Source organism: Diprion similis, chromosome 2, assembly GCF_021155765.1.
Source record: "Diprion similis isolate iyDipSimi1 chromosome 2, iyDipSimi1.1, whole genome shotgun sequence".
NCBI lineage: Eukaryota > Metazoa > Arthropoda > Insecta > Hymenoptera > Diprionidae > Diprion > Diprion similis.
This window is the reverse complement of record NC_060106.1, coordinates 16,593,539-16,620,128: the sequence shown is the minus strand read 5'-3', so window position 1 is coordinate 16,620,128 and position 26,590 is coordinate 16,593,539. Positions and strand designations below refer to the sequence as shown.

The window sequence follows — 26,590 nt, the reverse complement described above, 5'->3', positions numbered from 1 at the left end:
GCTTGGATAGGCCCGAGTTGTTACCGGGTAAACCTGCGGGGAATCACCGACGCAACAGACAAGACACGAGTCGAATTGGTAAGGGGACGGGATAGTCGAAGGATAGCTTGGACACATCTTATGCATTATTCAACGGCAGCGTTCTCCGTATTTTCAAGTTTAAATATTTGAATACCTCGTTGCCGCTAACGTCGAAACCAAGTTAGGGAAATATTCGTTCGCTTATTCACACGGGATTGTCCGCTCTTTAGGGCCAACTTCAACAACCTTCCGCATATATCTGATACCCGCGTCAGCTGACCGTTGTTTCGCCTCTTTTTTCACACTCATCCGACTCGTCACAACCTCGAGGCCTGCGATAATTTTGAAACAAGTGTAAAAGAAAAAAATGAATTACGCGTCTCAAAAACTCTCCACGAAGACGACTCGGTCGTCGCAAGGTTTCGAGTAGACGATTCCTATGGTTTCAAGTGTCTGGATTTTCTTAAAAAATTCCTTACCTAAGATGCGTTAACGTAAGTTGACACTGACCGATGATCATTAAATCACGATGGTTTCCGATTTTTTTAACGGTTCGAGAAAAAAAAAAAAAAAAAAAAAAAAAAAATCGGCGTGACTCGAATCTGCATTTTTTCCCATTAGTCAAAACCAGCTCATACTGGCTACTTAGATTATAAATCACTGTGCGTGTTCGTAGTATTTCATAGAGATGGAGAAACGTCTGAATAACTTGGCTTAAAGTTGCGAAAGTGCGGATTCGTCGGTAAGTTCGGAAAGAAGTAGGTACCAAGGAACGTAAATTTTCCAAGTGATTTTGATACTGATTAAGTAGAGCCCGGTTGACGTCAGAAGCTTTTCATTTCGGTTATAGCCCAAGTTAAGTTATATCTGGATTATCCGGGTACAAGAAAGCTGGAGAGGGAGCAAAAGAAGGAGAAAAGAGGATTGGGGAAGAGAAGGAGGGGTTCGACTCACGGGAGGATGCCGGTGGTGGTTTTAACCGCGTCCCAGTCTTGGAGAAAGGCGGCAGATATTACCTCATAACTTTGCGTCGTGAAGCCACGAGTAGGTATAAGCTATCATCGTGCGGGAGCCCGGAGGAAGAGGCGACGAAGAGACTCTTCGCACGCGTGTTGGTGGGTATAAGGACCGAGGACGGGGACGAGGAGGCGGACGATGGCGTGTGTATGACTCCTATGGAGAACCGGGGTCCTTTCCGGAGGTCCTAGACACGGCCAGTACGGGATAAAATTCCAGAAAACGAACCTGTGCGAACGTCCGGGTACGTCCTCCATTCCATTCCGTCCCATTCCGGTCCATCTCGTTCCATTTCATTCCATTTCCTTCGGAGCTGCCGAGATCGGTCGCTCGAGTTTGGATGTGGCGAAGTGAAGGGTCTCTCTTCGCAAGGGGTCCGCTAATGGAAGGGTCTCTGCAGGTCTACGGCCAAGGCGGCAATGCCTCTGATATATACGCCATTCGTGACAGGAATTCGCGACAGTCTCGAGGTCAGTAACGTGCCTACATTCGCGCCTTATAGTGTATCCCATGGCCCACGAGCCTCCTCGTTCCTTACAACACTCGTGTGACTACTCCGTTCATTTCTATAAATACCAGGCTGACTGACAACGAATACCGCAGTCCTTTCATTTTTCTATCCGAATGCTTCGCGCCGCACTAGGCATTAGAACCAACGAGTCCTGTGGAAATGCTTGGTCAAGTCGATAATGCCGCTGTTCCAGGTCCATCAGTGACACGAGTCACCGTGCGTTTGAATTTCGGGAATCAAAATCTAAGGCGGCGTTACGACATTCTTCGATCGGCATGACACACCTACGTCGATGTGTTACGATACAGGAAACACAGGGAATTCGAACTAATTTTACTCAGCATTCCAGCAGCCTGAAGCACCGCAGGTCCGAGGTTCGAGGTCTGATAAGAGAGGCACCTAACCGCTGTCATCCAACGGGGCATAAGTGAGCCGAGGACAAGCGCGTTGCAAAACTTTAAACACTTTACTTGCAAATTAAAGTCTAACTTTGCAATCTCCGGTTGCACCGAGCTTACCGTATATGGCTTCTATGCGCACATGCAAGTACCTCCCTCCGTGCACGCGTACACACGGATGAACTTGCAAATGAGTGTATGTGACGTGTGCTTCGATACACGGTATATGTATCTGCGTACGTCGATAGTGCGTTACGGTCTTTATTTTTCTTTCTTTCTTTCTTTCTTTCTTTCTTTCTTTCTTTCATCCCTTTTTTTCCCATTTCATTTTCTCTCTCTCTCTCTCTCTCTCTCTCTCTCGCTCGACAGAAAGTCGGAAAGTAAAGCGAAGGAATAAATTGACCATGTAATTATATACGTCCGGGTAATGTGTGCGCGGTAAGTGGAGAGTTGAAAATTGAAGACCCTCGATTACTTTCGGAGTTTATTACACTGAAGCTACGAAGAAGGATGTCGCCGACGACCACCACCGTCGAAACGTATTATTGTTAATGATTTTCGCACAAATTTACCATCGCGTCGAGTAAAACTGGGTTGCGCGTGGCTTAATCGAACCGCTGCCGTTCAGATCCGCCACTGGCAGTACTTCTGTGCCACGAAGCCAAGGTCCAGCGTTCTCCTCTGCATTAAAGTCGGCCGTCAGCTTTGCTTTCTGTGCAATGGCTGGTGGTGGCAACGTCGTCTGTTATGCTTTTTCAGTCAACTCAAATACACACGACGACTCTTCGTCATTTGAACACCAGATGTATCCGTTTTTTCGTGTACTTAAGGCAGCAGCACGTGTGGAACTTCGGAGAAGTACGTGTAAATACGAGTTCAGGGTCAGTTGCTACGGTGCAGGCGTTGCAGGAAGAAAATTTAGGAAAACTTGATCCGAGGGAAGGACAAGGGTAAGATACAAAACGATACCTATCACCGTTGGATAATAATTGCGTACTAAGTCAATTATCTTATCTTCATTATAGTTATCGATATCGTTGAAAGTACCAATCTTATCATCGATATACTCGCACGTCTCCTTATCGAGCTACCTGAAAGCACATACATAATTGTTGGTTAATCCTGAAGGAAAGTTTGCAGCTCTGTAATACTGTAAGAGCTTCGAATCGGGAGAATTTGAGGCGTTTCTAATTTAGGCATAAGATAATCGAGTTGACGATTAGAATCGAAGTATCACGAGTGCCTAAAGGTCACCGCAAAAATTGCGAATTTTTACACGGCAAGAGCCGAGTGTACAACGACAAGTTCTTATTCCGAATTATTCGAGGTTGCGTTCCAGGCTTGAAGTAAAAGTTGCGCAATAATTTGTCGTTTTCCTTTCTGTCACGTACACGTCCCAGATTAAGTTCGAAAAATACCTTCTCAACTCTTATTAGCATACTACGAGATTCTGTTTGCAAAATAAATTAGACAATTTACGAAACACGTTAGAAAGCGAGTCGAAAATACTCGTTTAGTTGTCGTACTTGTCCACTGTGCGTGGGTACGCTACTGCATCCAAGTTTGTGTGCGGACAAATTATCGTCCAAACATTTGACGTGTGCGTAAACGATTCTCCATCTCGTCTTGTTTCGAAGGATCTCGGGAGTAAAATATTGTCCGTTAAATTAGCTGAAAATTTTCAACTGGCTCGTCTCTGTTTCACCAGAAAACGATCCTCAAAGTATCAAAATAAAACTCTGCATGTTTGTTCGCAATCAATTATAATATATTCATACTCATGCATGTACCCCGACAACTTTGATAAAACGATTTACCAATCAGGTTATTGGCAGTCTGCGCAAAAACGCGAAGGTCACGCAAGACGGTTGACGAAATCTACATTCAAGACGTACGTCTTTGTGCTTGTGACGATCGTAAAGTCTCCAAGCGGTGCAGACGCTGCGTTCAACCGCGAGATTATAATATACGAAATATTCCGACACCTTTACCGGTCCGCGTTTCAAACTTACGCAGCCCCGACAATTTCTGGATAACTGTTTAAACTATACCGGACAACCTGGTAACAATTTTCAAAATGAATTGATCCATTTAGAAGATCCATATCACATTCATTTTCTAGTTACAGCTTATCGCCTGTATAAAAACAGAGTTTATACATTGTCTAAAAAAAATGTCTGAAGATTCTTTTACGTCTTCTCGATTCCACCAACACTAGCGTTTGGGTTACTGGAAGAAATGAGAAAAAATAATGCACAAAAAACGACGAAGCCTTTGGCAGAGTTTCGAAGTTCGAGACACTGATGTAAAAATTGAAAAGCCCTGAGCCGTCAGTTTCGCGTCATGTCTCTCTGTCGCGAGTGAAATCCGTCAAACGGGAGGAAGGCGAGTGCACAGAGTTTCGCATCCGCGGAAAGCCGGGTATGAAAACTCCTGAGCGAGCAATGGCCGCCAGTGGTGCACCAGGAGGTGAAGTACTCGCAGTCGCTCGGTTCGAACGAGCAATTCGGTGCCGATCGTCGCGAAGCTCGAGCAACGGAGCGAGGCGAGGGTACGTTGGGGTGTGTGCCAGTCACCGGGGATTCCCCCACTCTCGCCCCGTCCTATACCCCCCGCAAGGATCAATACTTACCAGTGTTATCATGCTCCTCTACCGTGCAGCGGCTGACGCTGCTGTTCAGTTAAAGGCTCGTTCCCACTGCGAAAATTTGCAGCGATTTTTTCCAGAGAGTGGTGTAAATATTAATTTATCATCTTTCATTATTTCACCCTTTTGCTTGCAACGATTTATTGATAAGGGCTGGCATTCGAACCGGAAGCGATAAAAGCGAGGGTAATTTGTCTTCCATCAGTGCAAAAGTTTATTAATTCAAAGAGTATATATGTATATACGTATACGTACGTGTCCGCAGATTCCGTTACGGTAAAATTATTTGACATCGAAATTGGCCAGTAAAATTTCAGCCGAGAATCACCGACTATATGTACATTATATTGATAATGCTCAACGGGTCGAAAATAGTAGGTAGATATCGACGTTGGAAGTTTGTTGGATTATATGCAGAACCGAGAGATCAAGGTCTACGGTATGATAAAATTGCAAAACTTGATGTGACGTAACTTTCGAAGAGATTGGTTGAAGCAATTTTAAAATCCGGGTCAATTTTCATAATCCTAACGTCGATTGGATTATCTTTGACTCTTGTAAAGTTTATCTATCAAAACATGTGCTGAACTGTATAGGTTAAAAGGAGAAGAAACAAACCCGAAAAAAACGTGTTATCAGAAAACATGCAATAAATACGAAGAATCGTACTATTGATAGTAGTAATAAGTATATAATTGCGAAAGTTTTATCTACTTCAAAAGCTCTGAAAAGCAAAAGGTCACAAGTCTAGCAGAGTCCGCGATTCGGGGCTATCTAACCATTTTGCGTTAACATTTATGATGCACGTAGAAACAGGAACGATACACAAAGAATAGGCCAAAGTTTGAGCAGTGAAAAAGTATATTTCTTCTTGTTTGTAAGCCACTCTGGGAACTATCCAAAGTACGATTATGGAATCCAGCTTCAAGAGATAGAAGAACAAGTCAAGTTCTTTGGTCAAGTGATACGGCCAATTTGGATTAGCGAAACTCTCAACTTTGGTAAATCGCAGAACGAAAGTTCTCCTCCTCCTCCTCCATTCCTCCACATCCTCCCCGCTTCGGACAACTTTGTACAACTTCGTGTAACTTTCCAACGCACAAAGACGATCCTCCTGAAACTGGTTTACTTTGCGCTACTTCTTTTCTTATCGGTGCTGACGTTTTTCGCTAGCCACGTAGCAATTTGGCAATCAAACAATCCATCAATCCATCAATCAATCAATCGTCGCATTCACGAATCGTAAGTTCGCAGCAAGCCACGATTAGCCATTGTTTCGACTTTTTTCACCATCAAGAAAGAAATTCAAGAGTTAAGGGTGTGCATCACCAAACTCAATTACGCCCGTCCACACGGTTATCTAGATCTTTATATTCAGCTTATCGCGATCCATTACACCCCATGGGTCATTAGGCGATGCTAATCATCGAGAATAATTACGTTCCTAATAACATACCTCGACACTACAGTAGAACGGCAGAACCTCGACAGTCGTTTAGCAGTATATTTCACGGAAATTTTCTCGGTGTAATTCACCACCAAAGTCCGCTGTGCAATATATGTATACATGCCTAACTGTGAAGTGAAATTTCACGCCAAGAGTGTGAAATCTTCTTTAAAAATTGCTTTTTTTTTTGTTTTTTAAACATCATCCGTATATAATAGGATTCCCGCACACGAGTAGGAAGAGGATCTGCCTTCGCAAAATTTGTCTCAAGAAAAACGGCTACAGTATTTATGCGAGGTCGTAAAATCAAGGTGGGCTGCAAAACCCGTCACTTACGTACGTACGAGTCGTTTGCAGGTATTAAAGCATTGGTAAAACGCGTGCGTTGCAGCAAGTCTGATGAACGATAATAACGAGATACGTACGTTCCAAAACAGATCCTTAAAAGGATACACAAGCCCCACTTTCTCTCCTTCTCTCCATCCCTCTCTCTCTCTCTCTCTCTCTATGTCTTTTCCTCTTTTTCTCTCCACAGTATTAAAGACGGGTGACATGACCCGCGTCAAGTTTATAAACTCATTGCCAGTGTATAAACATTCTTTGCTTATAAACTAATTATCGCCAGGGGATATCAAATGTCGGTCTTGGCTCTCGCTCAAATGTACAGAGAAAGAGAAGTAGGAGTAGGAGTAGGACGACCACAACGCAGATCAGATGAAGCGGAATGAAAAATAATGTAAAAAAAAAAAAATAAATAACAAATGTAACAAATAAACGTGAATAATACGGTGACGAAACGAGTTCCCATATATTTTATTCGTGCCAATGCGTAAACAATTACGCACAGGTAGGTTAAAGAGTTGTACGCGTCGATCATTAACCCGGCCTGCAGCCACAAGGATGAATAAAACAACGAGCTCAAGGAGCTCGATACCGATCTTCTATCAAAGGTACATACATAGATTGTAACAGCGCAACGCCCAAAGGCTGGTCGAATGACGAATTCGCCGATTGCAAATACGCACATGCGTATCCACGTAAAATCGTGCATCACGCACGATTATAATCAAGGGTGGAGGAGCCGCGCCTTGTATATTTAACCACCACCCGATACCAGAGGTGCGGCATAGACGCTGATTGAGAGCCATCCGCAGCAGCCTAGGTGTGGAATTGTAGTATAACGAGGAGACGATGTCGCCGCATTGGTTTTAGACGCCATTCCATGTAGTCGCCTCTTGCTTCCGAGTTTTTCCGACCATTCGCTCGCTCGCTCGTTCGCTCTATACAGAACCGGCAATAAAACACTCGGCATAAGCCACCGCGTTAGCCCGCTGGCCAGTATAACATTCGCGGACGTATGAATCGTCCGTCCAGAGTCCCCGCTTCGCACGTCACAGGCATTGGTAGCCCTGTTGGTTTCCAGGGGTTGATGCCCTTGCTCCCACTGCCAGGCAGGGCTTGTTCGCGATGCGAACTCGGACTGACAACCTTCGCTGTGGCGCAGCAGATTCAACTATGTGTGTTAGAAGTGAACCTGCAGGGGTGGCTTGCTTGCAGCGGAGTGATACATGACGACACCCGACATTCGCAGGGATGAAAAAGACCAGAGTCCGGGGTGCGTTTTTGTAAGCAAGTTTTGCAAGTTTTTGAGCTTTGTTAAAGATTTGATATTTGCACCAATGCAATGTGTTAATAGTTGGCAAAGACGTCTCAGGATTGGTTAGTCTCTCGATTCTCTGTGAATTTACTCGAACCCTAACAATGTTAAATGTTAGCGTTAAATGATGTAAGGAAGTATGAAAATTTCAATAATACATACTAAATCAGCAGATAAAAGTCGACTTTTATAAGCAAGAGAAGCTCCGGTAAAATGTTGACTGATTCATTATTTATTCATTTATTTATTTATTTTTTGTTATAGCCCAAGGAAAGTTACTGAAACTTAAGGAATAATGCGGAATTTCGAAACTTCAGTTCATCAGAGTACTTCGCAAAACGACAAAGCACTGCTTTGCCCCGAGTTACTTCAGGATCTGAGGGGTGAACGTGGAGTGCGAAGGCAGAATGGGGAGGGGAGGGAGGGGAGGAGGCTCTTCTACCCTTTCCGGAAAAGAGGGTATATGGAATAGCAACGAGGGCGGAAGAGAAGGGGTTCAATGTCCCCCATGCCACGTCACGATTTTAACGCGGTACGATCGCGGAATGATTATACATCTACTCGCGGCAAGTCGGATGATTGTACATTATGTATTATATATATACATGTATGTATGCCTGCAAGGTAGACGTAGGCATGTGTACGTGAGGGTAAATGCACGGTCAGAAACGTGTAGTAAAAATAGAAAGTAAATAAATAAATAAATAAAATCCATTAAACACGCATTATACACATACGCAAGGAACACACGTGGTCATAGGGAGAATTAATTATATATGCCAAGAGATTAGACACGGATAGCTGAATTAAATTAGTCCGAAACTTTTAATACAGGGAGCGAGCGAGCCACAGTGTGACCGATTGTAGAAGGTTTCCTCCACGTAGGTTTAATTTGCATTTTTCAATTCGATTGCGAATTGAATCTCACAATAAGTCTCTGTCGTGCGCAATTTTACAGTTTCAGGATAATCCGTAGCCCTGAAATAAACGAAAATTTCGCCGCTTCCTCGACGGTTTGCATCAGGTAAGAAACGCTGCAGTTTCGTGCATCCCTCGTGAGGTGCAGGCTGCAGGTCGAGAACCCTGCAATAGTTTACCACCGCATATATACGGGGAAGTGAAATATATACAATATACATTTATCACACCTCGACTCTGTGCATAATTTAGTCAGAGGTACACGCAGATGTTCTATACAGCTGCACAGACAACGACGAGGCTGTAATATGTGCGGTTCGCTTGCTTGCCCCGTGACGTCATCGGCCACCGATCGCAGATAGCGCGTTCGCTTACGCAGATGCATAGATTGGACCCCGTTTTGCTATACAGTTGGCTTCCTGGCCCCGGGGTTCAATAGTCCCTAATAGGAAATTGTGCTGCGCTGCACGCATCCATGTTCGCCTACGACTGTTTTTTTTTTTTATTTCTTTTAATCTTGGCGAGCAAAAAGAAAATGTGGAGAAAAAGGTGAAAACGTATCAATTATAAAATTATGATCGATTAAAATCGAAACTTTGTCGAATGGCGAAGCAGTTGTTTTATTTTTCTCGTTTTTCTTGTTTTATTTCTGTGTTTTTATTATTATAATATACATCGGTGAATATTTTTTGCTGGACGACCGGTTCGATATCGTATAACTCACACAGCGTATACTGTGAGTATTTCGTCGATTTGACAAAATAATTCCCTACTTCATGTATAATGAACACACAGCAGTTTCTTATTGCATGGATATTATATAAATTACTTTCATTAGTGAACGTGGTAAATTATATTTTTTGAAAACAACATCAATTTTTACAGTATATATAATTTTGTTTACGCATTTTCGGTGTTAAAATGCGATATCGACATCTGATTTATGCAAGATAACATTTGCGACCTTGTTTTCGTATGAAATTTCGATATCATCGCGATGAAATTTCATTTCAATCATCATGCGAATATACCAATCGCGTGTTTAGCCCGTACAGACTACGAAACGCTACTTGAAAAACCGCGATATCAAGCATGTTGAAAAATTCTGCGTATAAATTAAAAAGTCGAGTGAAATACTCACGCAACCTGCACACATATATTTGCTGTTCGACTGATATCTTGGCAGACACCTTTCATCCGGATAGCTTACCTGGAAAGAGAAAAAGAAAATAATATAATTAATTACGTTTTATGATAATTTAAACCGTTGAACACAATCGCTCACTTGCATGTGTATAAATACAAATTATACATGTAAAGGATTCTAAGGGCTGTTTCAGCGAGTCGCTTTAAGGCTGCAGACTCGAAAACACCTGGACGGCTCACATGTGTGTGCCCGCTGCAGTCATATGGCCAGTCCAATTAATTGCGAATAAAAAAAAAGGAAGAAGACTGGGAGTAGAGGGGGGGGGGGGGGGGGGCAGCCGTTATTATTAAGGTAGCTACCGCTTGTTATGTTACATCGAGATAATATGTTGCACGTATATTCCCGCCTGCGTATATCTACCCACAATTATACCCTGACTTGTCTGTGCGATTTGAGCCAAAAACCAATTTATCTCACAACAACAGATGTTTTGCGGATGTTTTCCATCATTTATTCATTCATTTTACATCTGAAATAAAATTGCGATTGTAGTAATTGGATACTGTACTCACTTGGCAGTGATGAAAAATTAAAAATATGTAATGATATTGTTAATATGTAATGATACTTTAATCACATGAATTGATATTATATTGCCAATTGGGTTCATGGGAGTAAGTGAAGAACAAAAACCGATTGCGTGGAAAAATGATCGAGTTTGTTTATTAATCGGAAAAAAATGATCGATTTAATCGAAAATCGATTATTTTTGGTCACTCGACTGCAACGCCTCCGTCGATTCTGGCTCTTTTCTCGGTCGCAGCAATTACAGAAGATCGCGGCTAGTCTAGTCATGGGAATATTCGTCCGGTATAGCGTATAATAGCTTCTCCGAAAGCGATGAGTCTATGGTTAGTCATTTCGCACATTGAACATACATGCACATATATACACACACACACACTTAGCCAAGGCGAAATAAACTCGAGCTATTTTTTACTTGGAATCCGCAACTGTATCCCTTGCGTATTACGTTTCTCTCGCATTAACGCATTTTCATCTATCTCGCATTTTCGCACCCGCGTCATATTGAGTAAAATCTGTAATCACGTTCAGGAATAATTTTCCTTACGGACCGTTGGCCGATTATCAAAGCCGGAATATTACGATATAATTCCGGTTTATTAACATAAAAATGAGAGGTTCGATCGGTCTGGGGGTTTATCGCAACCGTCGCCCCTACTAATATCGTTTAGTAGGAACCCCTTGGCGCGATGGAACTTCGCGTGTGCCTCAGGGTTGTTCGTTCGCACGAGGCATGCGACGTGCTATCTGCTACAGTCAACAGCAGCGGGGGGCCGCCAGCTCGAGTGACACAATGGGCTGATGAGAAGGAGGGAAAGAGGCGAGGCAGAGGTAAAAGAAGAATGAATAAAATAAGGGAGTGAAAGATGAGGAGAAAAAAAATGGAAAAGAAAAAAAAAAGCACCGCCTCCCTCTGTTCAGCCGCAAAGATAGCTTCGAGCATTGCTCCGGGATGAGGAAGAGGAGGAGCCTTGAGGCAAAGCCCGGTAGTAATTGCGTGCGTGATATAGCCGAGATTTGCTCAATCTCTGCTCCTGAAAGAAAGTGGAAATTTATTTGTAAAGCCTTGGCAAAATCTTCTCGAACCATCGCGAAACGCCCGCCACTCGCCTTTATTTGTCGGAATTAAGAATCTGCAGATTTTCTGGTGAATATATTATAACAATGCCCGATGAGATTGTCTCGAGATTTTATTCATTTTTTTTTTCTCTTGAATTTATATTCAGGTTAGATTATACCAGATAGGACCAGACAGATTGACACTTGGAAATCCGTTCCGCGCGATAAGACCGCGAAATAAGTTCTGGTTGAATCAAAAAATCAAAAAAAGGTAGGAAGGACGATAAGGTTTGTCTAAGAAATTTTTACACTGATACGGTACGGGCGAATTATGAATTCGAATAGTCGAAAACGTAGTTCACGTGATAATAATTGACTCGCGGTTTTCAACGATTGTCCGTGTCCTCGATCTTTCTACCGTTGGTCACTCGGTGTATAATTAGTCTCCACAGCGTATGGACGAGCAAAAAACTGAATTTTTCCCAAGGGCAAAAGCTGTCCGATTCCCCGTCGAACTGTACTATCACGCACGCACGCACGCACGCACGCACGCATACACACACAAACACACAGGTAGACGATAAGAATGAGTTCTATTTAGTCATACTAAGTCAGAGGATGAACTGGAAAGGGTCTTGTGTCTAGGAACTGGCGGTCAAAGCTCGTGGGTAAATGTAGTTAAATTAACAAACTTGGGGGGTGCGATTAACGTTGAACTGAGGCTCGAAGCGTTGATAGGAACTCGATGCCAAACAACAACTTTGTAAGCCCTCAAATATTTTGTCGTCTCAAACGCGGTAGACATTCTCTCGTTCTTGGTAAATAATATAGGTACGTATAAACGACAAAAAAAAGATAAGCCGCGACGGTAAACAATCGTCTGTAAACTTACGGTCAGTTCCAGACTGCAGCTTGCACCGCGCTTATCGCTTCGAAGTAATTCTCGCGATTAGATGACTATTCGGTAAAGTGGACTTTGCAACTTTCGAAAGCCCTGCAACACAGTCGGCGCCATTAGTCTGCAGGACCACGTGCTTGAAAATCTATGAAACAATCTGCCGATCCAATTTCCGAGGATCCTTGGCGATAAATGGATGAAGAGGTGTCTGCGGCCACCACGTCCTCCGCAGGTATATTAAATTTCGAAAATTCAGTTCACGCCTGTAGGCAGACATATTGTTGAGAGCTCTGAAGAGTGCCTGCAACTGAATAGCCGGTAGAAAGGGACGTCTGCGCAACCTGAGCAGGGAGCAAAGTCACACAACAATTGATTATGGTATATACCTGCGAGTTTGGTTCCCCTGCAGCTTGGTTTCAGCGTTACCGACGCAGGTAACTAGCCCTGCCAGTTTAAAGTTACAGGGCTTGCGATGATGCATGGCTTGAGCTGGCAGAGTAAGTGATTCCAGTAATAAAACGTGAGTAATTACTGAACAACTCAACAATCGTCCGTCAACCGTTGAGTATCTTCTTCCCTGCCGAAAACTCGGGTACATGGCTGTATTCAGAATGTTATGGGAGCCCATGAGGTGTGGTCTTATTATATAATCAGTCGACATTGAAATTAGGTGCGAATTAAGGGTTACCGAACAGTTTTTCTTGTTGTTCATGTAACATGACTGGGATTTTAAAGAATGAGTATTTCAGTTTGCACTAATCGTATAATACAACACCACATGGACAGAGGCGAGAAATTATCGTTGGGAAGAGTAAAGCGGATTTGAATAATGATTGAACGGCAGTGTGCGGCATAATCGATTTTGCGGACATTCAGGGATTAGGCTAGAGAGCCTAGACGGAATTAATTTTCATTGTTCAATATTCCCCGCGTCCTGACAGCAAGGGTTCAAAGTTACGACCCCATAAAGAGCGCTCTGATACCGCCAGATCACAATTTGCGCCAAGTTTGAATCGGTAAAATAAGATGTAAGCGTTCGTATGACTGATCCTCATGACGATAATTCGCACATTAATCGCAAATAGTTAACGTGAGTATAACGTCGGTTTACGGTATTCACGTCATACGCGCACCTTGACAGGGAGAATTTTGTGAAGGGGCTGCGCTCCTCTCAAGGGAATTTTTTCCTCAACGTAGACTTATCGCAGCAGTTTACTAGTCTTTCAAAGTGTCTTCAGGTTAAAGTCGGCATCTGTCAGATGTCGCGTCGTGCCGTTAGAAGAACAGGTCAAAATAAAAGTAACTTTCTTTTGACGTACTTTATACTCTAGACAGCTCAGCATTCGCAGAAGACATTCAAAATTTGGACAGGTTATACCGCAATGACTTCGTCGTCTCGGATAAGTATCTTGGTTTACCCATACGCGTCATATAACGACAGGAAATTCTTTAAATTTCCTTCTTTTACAGATATTTTGTTCGACCCACCAAATCTAGATTCAGGTTTTATTATATAATTTTCTATTTCTATAATTGATTTTAACTACCCCAATGGAAAAAAAATATTTATTTCCAACAAGTCAAAGATTTTTTCTTCCAATGACAAGAAAAAATACGTGACTGTTGGTCATCGATGTTCTACAACATACACAAGTTGCAACCAGATCAGCGGGGGACACCAAACTGATGTACCTCGTGAGCAATCGTCTTCGAACGATATTCGTAGTTCTAAAAAAGTGTTGAACCAGAAGTTATATTCCTAAGATTATTTTGTTTGAGTGTCAACCTTGATCCTTGCTACAAAAAGCTGCCGCTTGCGAAACGGCGAACGGACGAGTGGCAGGATAGTGGTTCGGGGTATGCAAAGTCGTTTGAAAACTGCGAGTTTAGAGTTCGTTGAATTCGCGGGTGAGTCTCGGAGCGAGTGGATAGGGTGTACATATAGTGCAGAGCTTAGCCGGGTAAGTCTCGCTAAGCCGACGGATCGATGTACGAACGGCTGCAGAAGCCGGGGTGAATACCTTACTCCTCTCTACGACACGCCGGTGGATGCACGTAGATATCGAACGACGATCGCCAGGCGATGGCATTATCCGTTCGAGTTCCATCAACCAATTACCGGCGTAAAAAGGAGCGGTTGAGGAGAGGCGTGCGTACGTGTGTATCCAGGTCTTAAAGGAACCGCAACAAGGGACACGGACACGCCGGGGCAGAACCGAACCTGAGGCAGAAGAAACCCACTCGCGGATGGCCCAGGCGCGGTGGCATCTGTTCTAGGAAGGCAAAACGGCAGAGAGAAGCATGTATCTACCACCACCGGAGAGAAACAGCTGTGGCAAAGTGGTCGACATCGAGGTGGGGCAGAGAGAGAGAGAGAGAGAGGAGAGAGAAAGAGAGGTGAGGCGAGGCCATCGGGCGGGCGAAGCGACGTGAGTTAGGAACGGGAACTTGGTGCACCGGCAAAGGGCGATAAAGGCCAAGGGATAAAGGTGCGGAAAAGAAAGAGAGGAGCCGGCAGCGTCGCCGGGTCGATAGAAGGGTGGGGGCCGTGCTTCGAGCGCGGCAACGTCGCAAGTAGTCTGCTTTAATTCAGTGGTTCTCAAAGCGGTGGTCGGCTAATTCTCACCCCGCCGCGTTTTGTCACCGGCGAAAACACTCGCGATCCCCATTATCCGTAGAGTAAGTACCTACCACGGGCAGCAGTGTAAGTGTAGGCAGCAGGAGCAGCAGCAGCAGCAGCAGCAGCAGCGGCAAACCCTCATCAACCCCGTGAAACAATGGACCGACTCAACGCAGAGCAGGATCAGAGGAAGAACCACCCTTTGTGCGACCTGAGCGCCGAAATTCAATGTGCCCACGTGCACGGGCCTCGTCTTGCACCCCGTGGTCACGGCACTCGAAGCTTTTCGAAGCCATCGAAAGAAAGGTAAAATGAAGGCTTGGTTGAGAACCAAGTCGGCGCTTCGAGTGATGGACTGGTGCACGACCGTGCGAGTATTGGCGCTCGTTACGTTATACGTATTCGCTGCGTACGCGGTGTTCTATCTATATCCAGGACGTACTGAAATGCTGCTGCACCGCACACATGCACGGGGGGAAACTTGGTAAATCAGTTGTAAGTGGTTCTTGACCTGGGCGCGTCAACATCGTGCTGCACCTACACCGGCAAGTTGGCTGGTTCGATGTTGCGTGCCTGCTATGTACGCGGGGCTTTTAAGTCGTAAGAAGAAACTTTGTTCGATTCGCGGCTTACTGCCGCCGCCTGCGCCAACCACAGTACGTAGGTATAAGATGAAGAAGATACGGAAGACCTGAACACTCTGCAATAATGGAGAGTAAAATCAACGGCAAATATTCCGTTCAAGTCAGTGGAGAAGAATCCGCTGTAGGTTTACACACGGTTACAGGTGTGTTGGGTATTGCCAATGCTGACCCAGGAAGTGAATCCGCATTCTTTGCAGTGTCACGTTGTTCGAGGTAAAACGAAAACACTGTTTCGTGTCATTTTTAGAAAAAAGTTGTGGTCTGTAGATTGTATATCAATTTCTTGCTTGGGTCATTAGGTGCAGTGTATCATTTGTGCCGTTAACATGAGGTGATAAAAGCATTGTATAGAAAATTTTTTATGGAAACGGGACGAAACTTGGTCATCCGTTGATCGCGATTTGCGCAAAACGGGGAGTATTTTATCTGAGTCCAGCGGATGATATTGACGCGGGCTTCGAGCTTTGTGTACGTATATATAGCTATTATTGGTGAACTTTTACGCCTTTCAAACTTTGTTCTTGTGGTAGGTATACGCACAAGCAAATACATGTGTATACACGTATATACGTATACACATTTAAAGGAAAAACTTTGGTCTCCGAAATTAATCTTGAGTTAGACCTACACAGAATTTTGAACATAGCGGGATGAGACTGAACTTTTCCGGATGTTTGTAACGTAAATGTTTTTCCCCGTTGCGATGGAATTCCAAAGATTAAACGATGCGACGATGAGGAGGGGTGATCAAAGCTCTTTGTAAATATTCAAACTTTTCTCTCTTTATTTCTCTTCCTTTTGTTGAAACGAAAAAAAGAAGAGAGAGAGAGAAAAAGAAGTGGTTATGCACACCAGATGAAATTAATAACGAGCCAGTCTCGCGGTTAAATTAACCCGAGCAAGTTCCTCGACTTTGTTTGAAGTCAGGGGCGAAGCCGAGTGGTTCAATATGGCGGTGTTGGTCCCTTTTTAGGATGCTGTTAGTTCGGATGGTCGCTCGCTCGGTCCGTCGAGACGACGACCCAAAAAATAAAGAGAAAAAGGATTAGAAAAAAAGCGGCGGTCTGAGGGTAAAAAGAAACGCGTCCGCACCTCCTTCCTGTGCATTTAACGTTCGTCTTCTCTTCGTCCGAGATCCGAGGCTCCGTTGTGAGCCTCCGGGCTTATCCCTGAGGACAGGAAATAATCGTACCTATAGTATGTAATCAGCGAAGCTCTGTATGCGTGTAGATATACTGCCTCCGCGATTATCTGCGTCTAAATTATTGCTAACGTTTCCCTGCATGATATCGATACGAGCGTCACGAATTTTTCGCTCTATTACTGTCTGCAGACTTGTTTGCCTGATAGCCGCGGCTTTTGTGCCATGTTTCTCGCAGCGCAGCGCGAGGGCCGAGTTCGAGAGGCTTGGCAATACCGTGCCAACCCATCGGGAAAAGATGTGGTGAGACGGAAGGCAAAGTAAAAAAGAGAAAAAGGAAACACCAAAGAAGAGTTAAAGGAAGAAGTAAAAGGAAGGCGGAAAAGGGAAAATAATTGTTCGCGGACCAGTGGCGACGACGGGCGTCGTTTCATCGCAGTTTTTCTGGACTTTACGAGAGAGCATCGTAGCGTAAAAGTATCGTATATAATTTTACGATATTTTTATACCTTGCGATGCGTCCCGCTATACATATATATTTATATATATATATATATATATATATATATATATATATGAACTCTGACGGTAGCTTGTCAGGGTTCAGCCATCGTGCAAGACGAGGTCAGACATGGATTAATACGACTGCCGAGTGTAGTGACATTTTTTTACCAACGTGCATCAATTTTTTATGTACTACAAAAAAAGGATTAAATAAGGCGGAGGAAAGTACTGTGCGAGGAGAAAGAATTAATGAAAATTACGAAACCACGATAGAACAGAAGGGAAAGAAACAATGCAGATTTGGCAAGGTTTTGCAGGGTTACGGTGATCATGCATTTTATCCTACTCACGTTCATCACCGGCTTCTAGATTCAGTGGGGATTTTAATTTTCACGGAAGGACGAATGTGTATTTTGATTCATCCTCTAGATTTTTCATACCTGTGAATTCTGAAAATAGGATCGTATCTCTTTATGTGTCAAACATTTCTTCGATTGCTTTTTTCTTCTTCTGCAAGGTGTAACGTAACATGTAATTATCGTTACCGAAGAAATGTTATTTACATGTCGACTGACGGTAGCTTTTATCCTACTCTTTCAAAGATTAAAAAATAACAAAAACAGTCAAAGCCATTTCTTGGCACCAAAAACTCCACAACATTTTGCTACAGAGAAAGCAGCGACCCGCGTGTAACACTTGAAAATATTCTTTTGCATCAACTACAAGCAGCTAGCACAAAAAACCGATCCCCTAGGAGATAGGAACCCAAGAATATACAGAAAACGAGAGACCGGCCATTCTTCCTTCGCTTCCCCGTCTTCGGGAGGTCTGGATAAAATGCTCCTGTGGGCCTGATGAGCCCCACCATGCAGGTTGTGGAAGGCAGGAGGTCCCGTTCTCAAAGGTTTCCAACCTGAAAACCCTTTCGTGCGGAGTTTCCTAGACAGTCGCTGGATTGAGGCCCGCATTTACGCGGAGCTTCGGGCTCTACTTGCCTCGGAATACTTAAGGGCGAACAATGCGTACGCAGCGTACGTCAAAACAATTTTCTGCCAATTTTATGAATGAAAGAGTCTACATCGATTGGAAAAAATTCCATTCGCTTTCTGTCGTGGTTTATATATATATATATACACATTTAAAAAAAATAATTTTTCAGTTTGTGAGGCTGAAACGTTTGTTCATACCTGCACACCTGTATTTAACGAAAGGGATTAGGATGTATTGAATGGCAAGAAAAACTACTGCCACCCACTCTATTATTTCGACGAAATTCTTTATCGTGAGAAAATGATTTAAGATGATGAAAAAATCAATACTCTACAATGTCCGTCAAGGAGATGAGAATATTGAAAAATTTTAAGGAAGTGTAACCGGCCAGACTGTATTTGGAACTGAATTCGAGATGCAATTTTTTTCTTTCTTTTTTTACAAATATCATATTAATGCAACGATTATTGGAAGGAACAATGAATAACAATTCAACGAAAAGACACAGTGAGCCGGTTCGACCATCGTACAAAAAAAAAAGAAAAAAAAAAGAGTATTTTGCGCATTCGAAAATTGAAACGATGCAAACCGGTCAGCGATGATATGCGATAGCAAATAATTGACGAAATGTTAAATGTGTAAATGGCCACCAGGCCAAACGGCGCTCGTCAACTCAGACTCTCGATCCTCTCTCTTTTTCCTACTGTACGAAAATGAATTTGCAAGGTACACGGTCATTCAAGTTTCGTCATCATGTTTAAATGTTTACCGGAACGATAATTGGTCGACAAGCTGACGTGCAATTAAGCCTCTCAACCAAGCGCAAACATAACTATCTGAGAAATTCCCGATCGGTTGTAGGCCTGTAATAACCTTCAATCCTCGCCGATATTGAATACCATGTATTTATTGAACCTGATTTGTTGACTGAAAGAATGACGTGTCTGTAGATTTCAGGTTTGTTTATTCTTTTTCATACATATCTGATCACACGATCATTTACAACAGCTTTATTTCGTCGAAATTGAAGGTCACTGACAATCTGCAGAGTGGATTAGAACACATAGCATATCGCAGTTGTCTTCTCAAATTCGTATAAAAAGTATTTGGGTAATTCAACTGATATCTTAAACATAAAAAAATCAAAAAAGAGAATAACCGCAAAAATTATATACTAGACCGAGGAAGAGAAGCCAAGGTTTTCCTTAAACTTCAAGGCTGGCCAAAGTTGATTCTTTTTCCCCACCAAGTATATGTGTATATATACCTAATATATATATATATATATATATATATATAGGTATAGCATTTCGACTAATCCACGGACTTACACAATACGGGCAAGTGTAATTTTGTTCATTAATGAAGTGATACAGTTGCTTATGCAGTACCTAACCAATTAGGCAGGAGAAGGCGTCCATAGGTGTTGAAAATTGTGATTCAAGTCTGTTGCATAATTGTTAACAGCTGTCCGCGACGAGGGTTTCATCGGTCGTACACATGTGCACGTTTATATTTAGATAACGCTAGACTTTTTACAAGCCGTTCGTGTCAGAACCTCCTATTATACCCACGGCATGCAGGGGCAGCAAACGAAGGAACGAACGAACGAACGGCAGTACAAGATAGATACACGCGGACGAACGGTGCAGGTTGTTTCGTAAGCGCGCGTATAGAGACAGGTGATGGAGTACAAATCTCTCAGCTGCATGTATAAATACATTATAATGAGAAAATATAAATAAGATATTGCACACCACGAATCCCTAGGCAGTACGTAACGATCTATTTTGATCCTCGATCGGTGATATACCCCGCGACTAATTGATCATATAGTTGGCATTACACACCCGCCGAGCACTACGAGGATTAATCCGAACGCGTGAACTCGGCGGTAGGTAGGAGGTACAAGTAATCAAAATACTGCGATAGATAAAATAAACCAGATGAGGAGGTGCAAACGCCTCGGTATACAATAAATTTGAAATAAAACTCGGCCTGTATGGTCGAGTGTGATAAATATAACTTTCAAACGTAAACGTTTATCTACAGATCTTACATGCTTACGATTATCTATACCATGCGATCAGGGCTAGGTGCAGACGATGAACACGCGCACCTTGTTGCGGAACAAGGAATCCAAGTCACTCTGGGGAGAGTTGAAGATAAAATTTTGTCGACTCGATCCTCTCGTTGCACGAAAAAAATTCTAAACATTAATTGATTCTTCTGTAGTTTCGATCTTCGATCTTCGATCTCATATCCGTACAACTGTGATTCGTAACCTGCAACGACAAGTGCCATAATCTCTGTTCTCAGAAAGGTGGATTTAAATTCCCAACCGAGTCACCGTGTACAGTAATAACGACTTTCTATTCGTGTATTTATCCATTAAAACGAAGATTCAACACGAGTCCATTCACGATCGGTCATCAGCTAAAAACCACCGAAATACTGACTCGTGTCCTTTTTGTGCAGCATCACTGACCGTCCGATCGATGGACCATTATTTTCCGACACAAACAACGAATTCGCGGATGGATATAGTGATCGAGAGAGTTGTTTTTGGGGGAGGGGGAATCGACGATTGGGAGTATCAACTGTTGTGGCGCATCACTCGCAGAATAATTTGACATAGGCGTGGTGGTGGTACCTGTATGCGTAAGCTTCCACGCACCGAGTGGATTTTTGGGCTTGATGGTGTACACACGGCATCCGTTTCACACAAGGGGGATGCATCAGCGCTGCGCACACGCGTGGTGGAAATGCACGGGCGTGCGCGCAAACATACAAGCGAACCTGATTGTTGATTGGATTTGAGGATGATCGCGTTCGGGCGACAAACGCGGATTAATTCCCGTACCAAACCCTGCGACCATCCAACCCTCAAGCGCGAACCCGATTCACCCTCGCGATAAACCCCTCCGTCCGTTCGCCACCCCCGATCCGACGTTCCCTCCGTTTGTCCGTCCACTGGAGGGACGGAGGACGAGGTTCGCGCGAATATTATTCGCTTAATAACGGGATATTGGCCGATGCAGATCCGTTGATTTTCTACTCTTCCATTCCCGATTCACCCCTTTCCATGCGTTCATATTCGACAGGTTTTAGCGGCGGAAGAACAGAACGGAACAAAACTGTTCAACAGAATCGGTTTTTCTGCCGCTCATTCCAAAATTGATCGACGTCGATTTTCACAATCCCACGAATATGGTATCGGGCGATATAGATATAGGAAAACCTCCGGGTCCGAAAGCCATAAACTTTATTCTCACTGGTCAAGAAGAGAGGATCGTAGCCAGTTATGCATAAGTCGTAAATTTTTATAGTCGCTTCTCTTTTTGCTCGATCTAGCGCAACAGAAATATATATATATATATATACATAAGTCAGTTTGACATTCATCCAAGTTTATATATATATGCATGTAGGTAAGTACTTGGTTTACGAGAATATTCTCCGAATTACACTGTCAACTTTATTGCGGAAATCAATTTCCCTGCAGCGTTTATCGTTAATTGCGTGCCAATTAATTGCGTCCCCCTCTTTTTTTTTCTTGGTCTTTTTGTTTTTAGTCGTGCAGTCGATCGTAAACGTCGCTATTATTGTTTGCACGCGTCGTTGATGATGAAAGTTATACATCAAATTATTTGGACGCCGCGGGTTCAGCAGCAGGTTAGTGTAATATTTGTTATTTACTATGTTTACTGTTAGATAATATTTGCTTTGGCATGTCTACCGATTCGGTCGACCAATTCCAAGCGAACAAGGTCAGTGTTCGTTAACGTGAAACGATCACGTGCCCTTCCAGCGTACCAAAGTTTAATTGTTACACAGTGTAGTATTAATAGCTAATCGTCTATATGTACATAAACCAAAATGTAGCTCAAGCTTTCACATTTTTATAGGTATCATTTTTATAACGTGCGAATAACGTGCAGTCGACGGCACTGACACACGATTATATCGTGGTAAAATCGCGATTAACAGATTGAAGTTGGCTCTTCATTTGCCATCGCGATCCGATTACCGGTAATAAACACCCGCAACGTGATCTGGATATGAAAACTTCATTGTCTGCAGCTTCGGTGACGATGACTATAGAATAAGGGATGATAGTCGTTGCAATCTCCGGGCTGATTACGCTAATTGACAAGCAAGACTGCAGCGGGAAAGTGATAATAAACAGGTAAACTTATAACTATGAACCTGTGAATTGAGTAAATTAACAAAGCAATCATTATTAACGATTTCTATACTTCGCTGTCTTCGCAAGAGAATAAAAATATAAAGAAAGAAAAGAATATTCAGTTTTTTTTTCTCGAAACCGACACGGGAGCAAATAAATATGAATAGACTTTAGAAAGTCTTTTTGAAAAAATTCGCAAGGCTGATTTGAAGAGAAGTCAAGCATAATCCGATGGACAAAACCTCATCACCGAGCAGGTATTTTGCGTGGATCGACCATGAATAGTTGAACAAAAATAGAGAGATGGAAAAGGGGGAAGAGGTGGGTGGAGGGGGGCAATTTGTCCAGCGTAAAACTAAACATGTATCGAAATAACCTGCAGGATTACGTATCTGATGAGAAACCAATGAGGAAAAGTATCGTTGAAACACCGCGATTGAAAGAACAAAATTAGTGCGTAAGTTCGTCTTAGCATGACAAATCTGATCTGAATTTGTATTTTGACGGGTCAACGTATCAGCATCTTCGGGAAAATATACGGCAAGGAAGTGGATACAAGGACTCACTACTCACCTAGTATCCATACCACGGATAGGCGGCATCCCGTGTCCGGCGATAACGGATGAGCCCGATAGTAGAACGGACCTGAAATATCCTTGGGCGAAAAGCGCGAGGTTATTATGACCGTGAAAGGATCGTTGATGAAGGAGTTGATGATGTCCGTGGCAGAAGTGGTGATAATGCGGGGGCGAGTGGACCCGGGGAACGGAGTCCTGGTCCCACCACGAGACGCACGGTACTCCGAGTCCCGGCTTGAGGAAAGGGTGCTGGAGGAGGCAGTAGGCGAGGATGTGGTGCCGACGGTGATGAGGTGCGAGTGCCGCGTGGAAGGCGGCCGGGTTCGGGGCGTTGGAGGGCGGTATTCGAAGGTCTCGAAGAAGGGCCCGATGGTCGCGGTCGCGTTCGTCACTGCGGCATGAGTAGCGAGGTAAGGAACGAAAGTCACGTGGTAACATGTCACGAAAACATCACGACCGCCCGTTAATCACACTCCGCAGGTTTCGTGGTCCTCCCTAACGGGATCCGGGGTGTCGGACGAAGCGAGGGTGCCGCATCCGCAGCCTGGAACAACAACCGCCGCGAGTTCGACGCTCCCGCAGGGGAACCGGACTCGCACTGGAACGCGCGCGACTCTCGCCGACGCGACGCAGGGATGAAACGACGGATCCGCGGTGAAATCCGGACTACGCGAGAGACGCGAGAGACGCACGTTGGCGCCCTCGTCGCGGCGCGATACCAATTTCAAACGGTTCGCGGGCTCCGCGTGACCGGGGCGTCGACCACTCGCGAGGCTCGCGACGTTTCGCGCGCAACTGGGACGCCTTCACCTCCCCCCTCCCGCCCCCGTCAATTCATTCTGCCTCTCTCTACGTCGTGGCGCTTCTCCTGCTTCAACCTGCTCCTGCGTACTCCGCCAAATTCCCGTCTATTGATCGTCCCGACTAGCTACCCTTCCTCCTTCCTCCTTCCTCCACCTCTTCCTCTTCATCCTCTTTCCTTCCTTCCTCCCTCGGCACGCCACTGTACACAGTCAGACTTATACACACGCGAGATTTGACAAGATTCGAACTTTACGTGTGTAGTAGCTCCGTCGTCGTGTCCCTCTGGCGCATGTGTGTGTGTGTGTGTACCTACAAGGTAGACGCGCTATGTAACAACCAACAATTAGATTCGCTATGTGTCCATGTGTATGCCTACGTGCACCGCTCCAAGCGTCGAGGAACGACGGTTTGACCGGTCCAGGGACGCTGCTTTCCTTTTTCAATGGTTAAATACGAAGTGATTTTATTAATCTTCTACTTTTTTTACATCAGATGAAATAAAATCTCACAGACTTTCCGACAAATTTTCTACCGCTAATGTACCAGACGATAATAACGCCGTACCGGTCGGTGAAACCGTACATGAGAACAAATAGTGCAACGTATCCTGGGCGATGAGTAAAAGAATAAAACCGAATGTGAATAGACTAGAGGTCAATTGTGTTTTTGAAATTTGGTTAAAGGTTTGTTGCGCCAGGTGGAATGTTGTTTCCAAGGCCTGTCTCACTCTCGTAGTGCTGACTTCGTTTCGAATAAAAATCTGCAGTTGTGCATACACGCGTGAGAGAATTGAGCTGAGAGACTCGGTAAATTACTGTGCGATCTTTAGGTTCACTACCTGAGGCGCAAGTAAAGTATACATCAAGAAGTCGTTGCAACGGCTGGTTAGGTGTTTGAATTTAAGCTTACGTAGATAGATAACGAACTACAATGAATTATAGTTACACACCAGAAGATGAGGAAGAGAGATAGATATACGTCTGAGATTGCGTTATACGTGTAAACACACCAAGCATACGAAAGAAAATACATATTACACCGAAGCCATGAAACGATAAAGTGATTGTTCGCGTATATAGATGCGTCATATGTCGAAGGCCGATATGAGGAATATGCCATGCCAGGCGTGTGTGTAAGGAACTTGCGGATCGGATTGTGTTTCCCCAGTTGCGAAATTGATATTTGAATATCACTGGGATTTTCACCTGCAAGCTATCTACGTAAATACCGGCGATGTCGTCTGTAAAAGACGAGAAACGCGCGTCAAAGGAGGCGCGTAAATCTATTTAAAATTGCCACTTATCGCTTGCAGCTGTAATATAGGTGTGTGTATATATATATATATATACTTATGGCGATGCGCACACCTGCAGGTATATAATGCACGTGAAGCTTCAATTCCGCTCTTTCATTTCCGCCGATAAAACCACCTCAATTTTCACTACCCCATTGTGTATTAGCCGTTTCACCCTTACGAGAGACAGACGACAAATTTTCTTCAATTTTTTTCTTTTCTTTATTGTTTCTCATTTTCACTTTTATTTTCGTCGGGGAATTTTAGAGCCGAAATTTTCCTGGAAGAAGGGTTCGGTCAGGACCTCGATCCTTTGCATAATAATTAAGTACTTGTGGAATTGGCCGAAGCTGTACGTCCCACATTCACATCCGAGTATCGGACGATAGAGATGAGAGGTTTTAAGATCCTCAGTCGTGCCTATGTGCAAAAATGATTGCCGTTGTACCCGGTGGTCCTTCTCGTCTCGTTCCAACTTTTTCTTCGTCTCTTTCTTCACCGCCTAACTCGATCGGAAAGTTTACGAACCGCCAAAAAAACAGTTCCTCGAGGATCTCGACTATATAGTATACGTATGACGTGGATACTTTGGCGGAGTTGACTCATGGCAAAAAGGTCTGAAACCGCGCGTCAGTGATTCCAGTTCGACAGAAATTGTCCCCCGCATACTTTGGAGGATCTCCAGCGAGGGGAAAAAGTCCTCCGAAAATCTTTCCTCGAATGTCACTTCAACTCGAAGCAGATATGCGTCAAGTTTGCAAAACCACGTCGACTGATTAAACAACAATTGTAAAATAATCCCGGCCATTAACGACTCCGTGTAAAATCATCAGTTTGTTTCTGTTTTCAATTTCGAATCAATGATAGGTGTACAAAAGTTACGATGTAAGAGTAAAATTTTTATGAACCCATTCGCTTCCCGATCCAATTTCCTTCAAGTCACAGACAAATATATACATTTTTCTTTTCCGTTGCAGAAACAACACCGAAGGTTAAACATAAAGAGTAAATCTAAACCTTTGTTTAATAGACGTATAATACCTAGATCGCGATAACGCGATGGAGGACACAGTGTGGGAATATCGTTCTGTCTGAACAGCTAATTCGAGGTGAAATTACGAGGCACCCGATCTGCAGCAGCGGTGCAACGGGCGTGTGATTTATAATGCCGTGGCGATCGAGATCGTTGTCGATTAAAAATCCACAAGCATAAGTTACCGATATATATTATATATACAATATTGTTATGATCCGGCTGCAGCGAGTTTAATTTTTTTGCATCGGCAAATATTATACTTGATAATAATAAGAATGACGAAGGCAGGATTGGACGAGACGTTTTGGCAAATTCCATGACCTTCCTTTCCCCGAGACCAAGAGATGGTTTCTTTCTTGCATCCTGTTGACCAACGTTCGAAAAATATGATATTACACATAATAAACTGAGAGTGTGGCTTGACCTCGCCCGTCGTCGATGGTCAGACACGGTTCAACATTTCCTCAGCGGTTCTGAGCATACTT

General features: G+C 43.7%; 1 protein-coding gene across 1 annotated transcript in view; it reads right to left on the bottom strand.

Moving 5' to 3' along the window:
* Nucleotides 1-23,576, bottom strand: part of LOC124416270 (POU domain, class 4, transcription factor 1-like) — a gene marked incomplete at its 3' end in the record, with an annotated part of 70,431 nt that extends 46,855 nt beyond the window's left edge. The window contains exon 1 of the mRNA XM_046897200.1: nucleotides 22,967-23,576. Within this exon, the coding sequence (XP_046753156.1) occupies nucleotides 22,967-23,409 (443 nt within the window). The remainder of the gene's footprint in view (nucleotides 1-22,966) is intronic.
* Nucleotides 23,577-26,590: the final 3,014 nt, after the last annotated feature.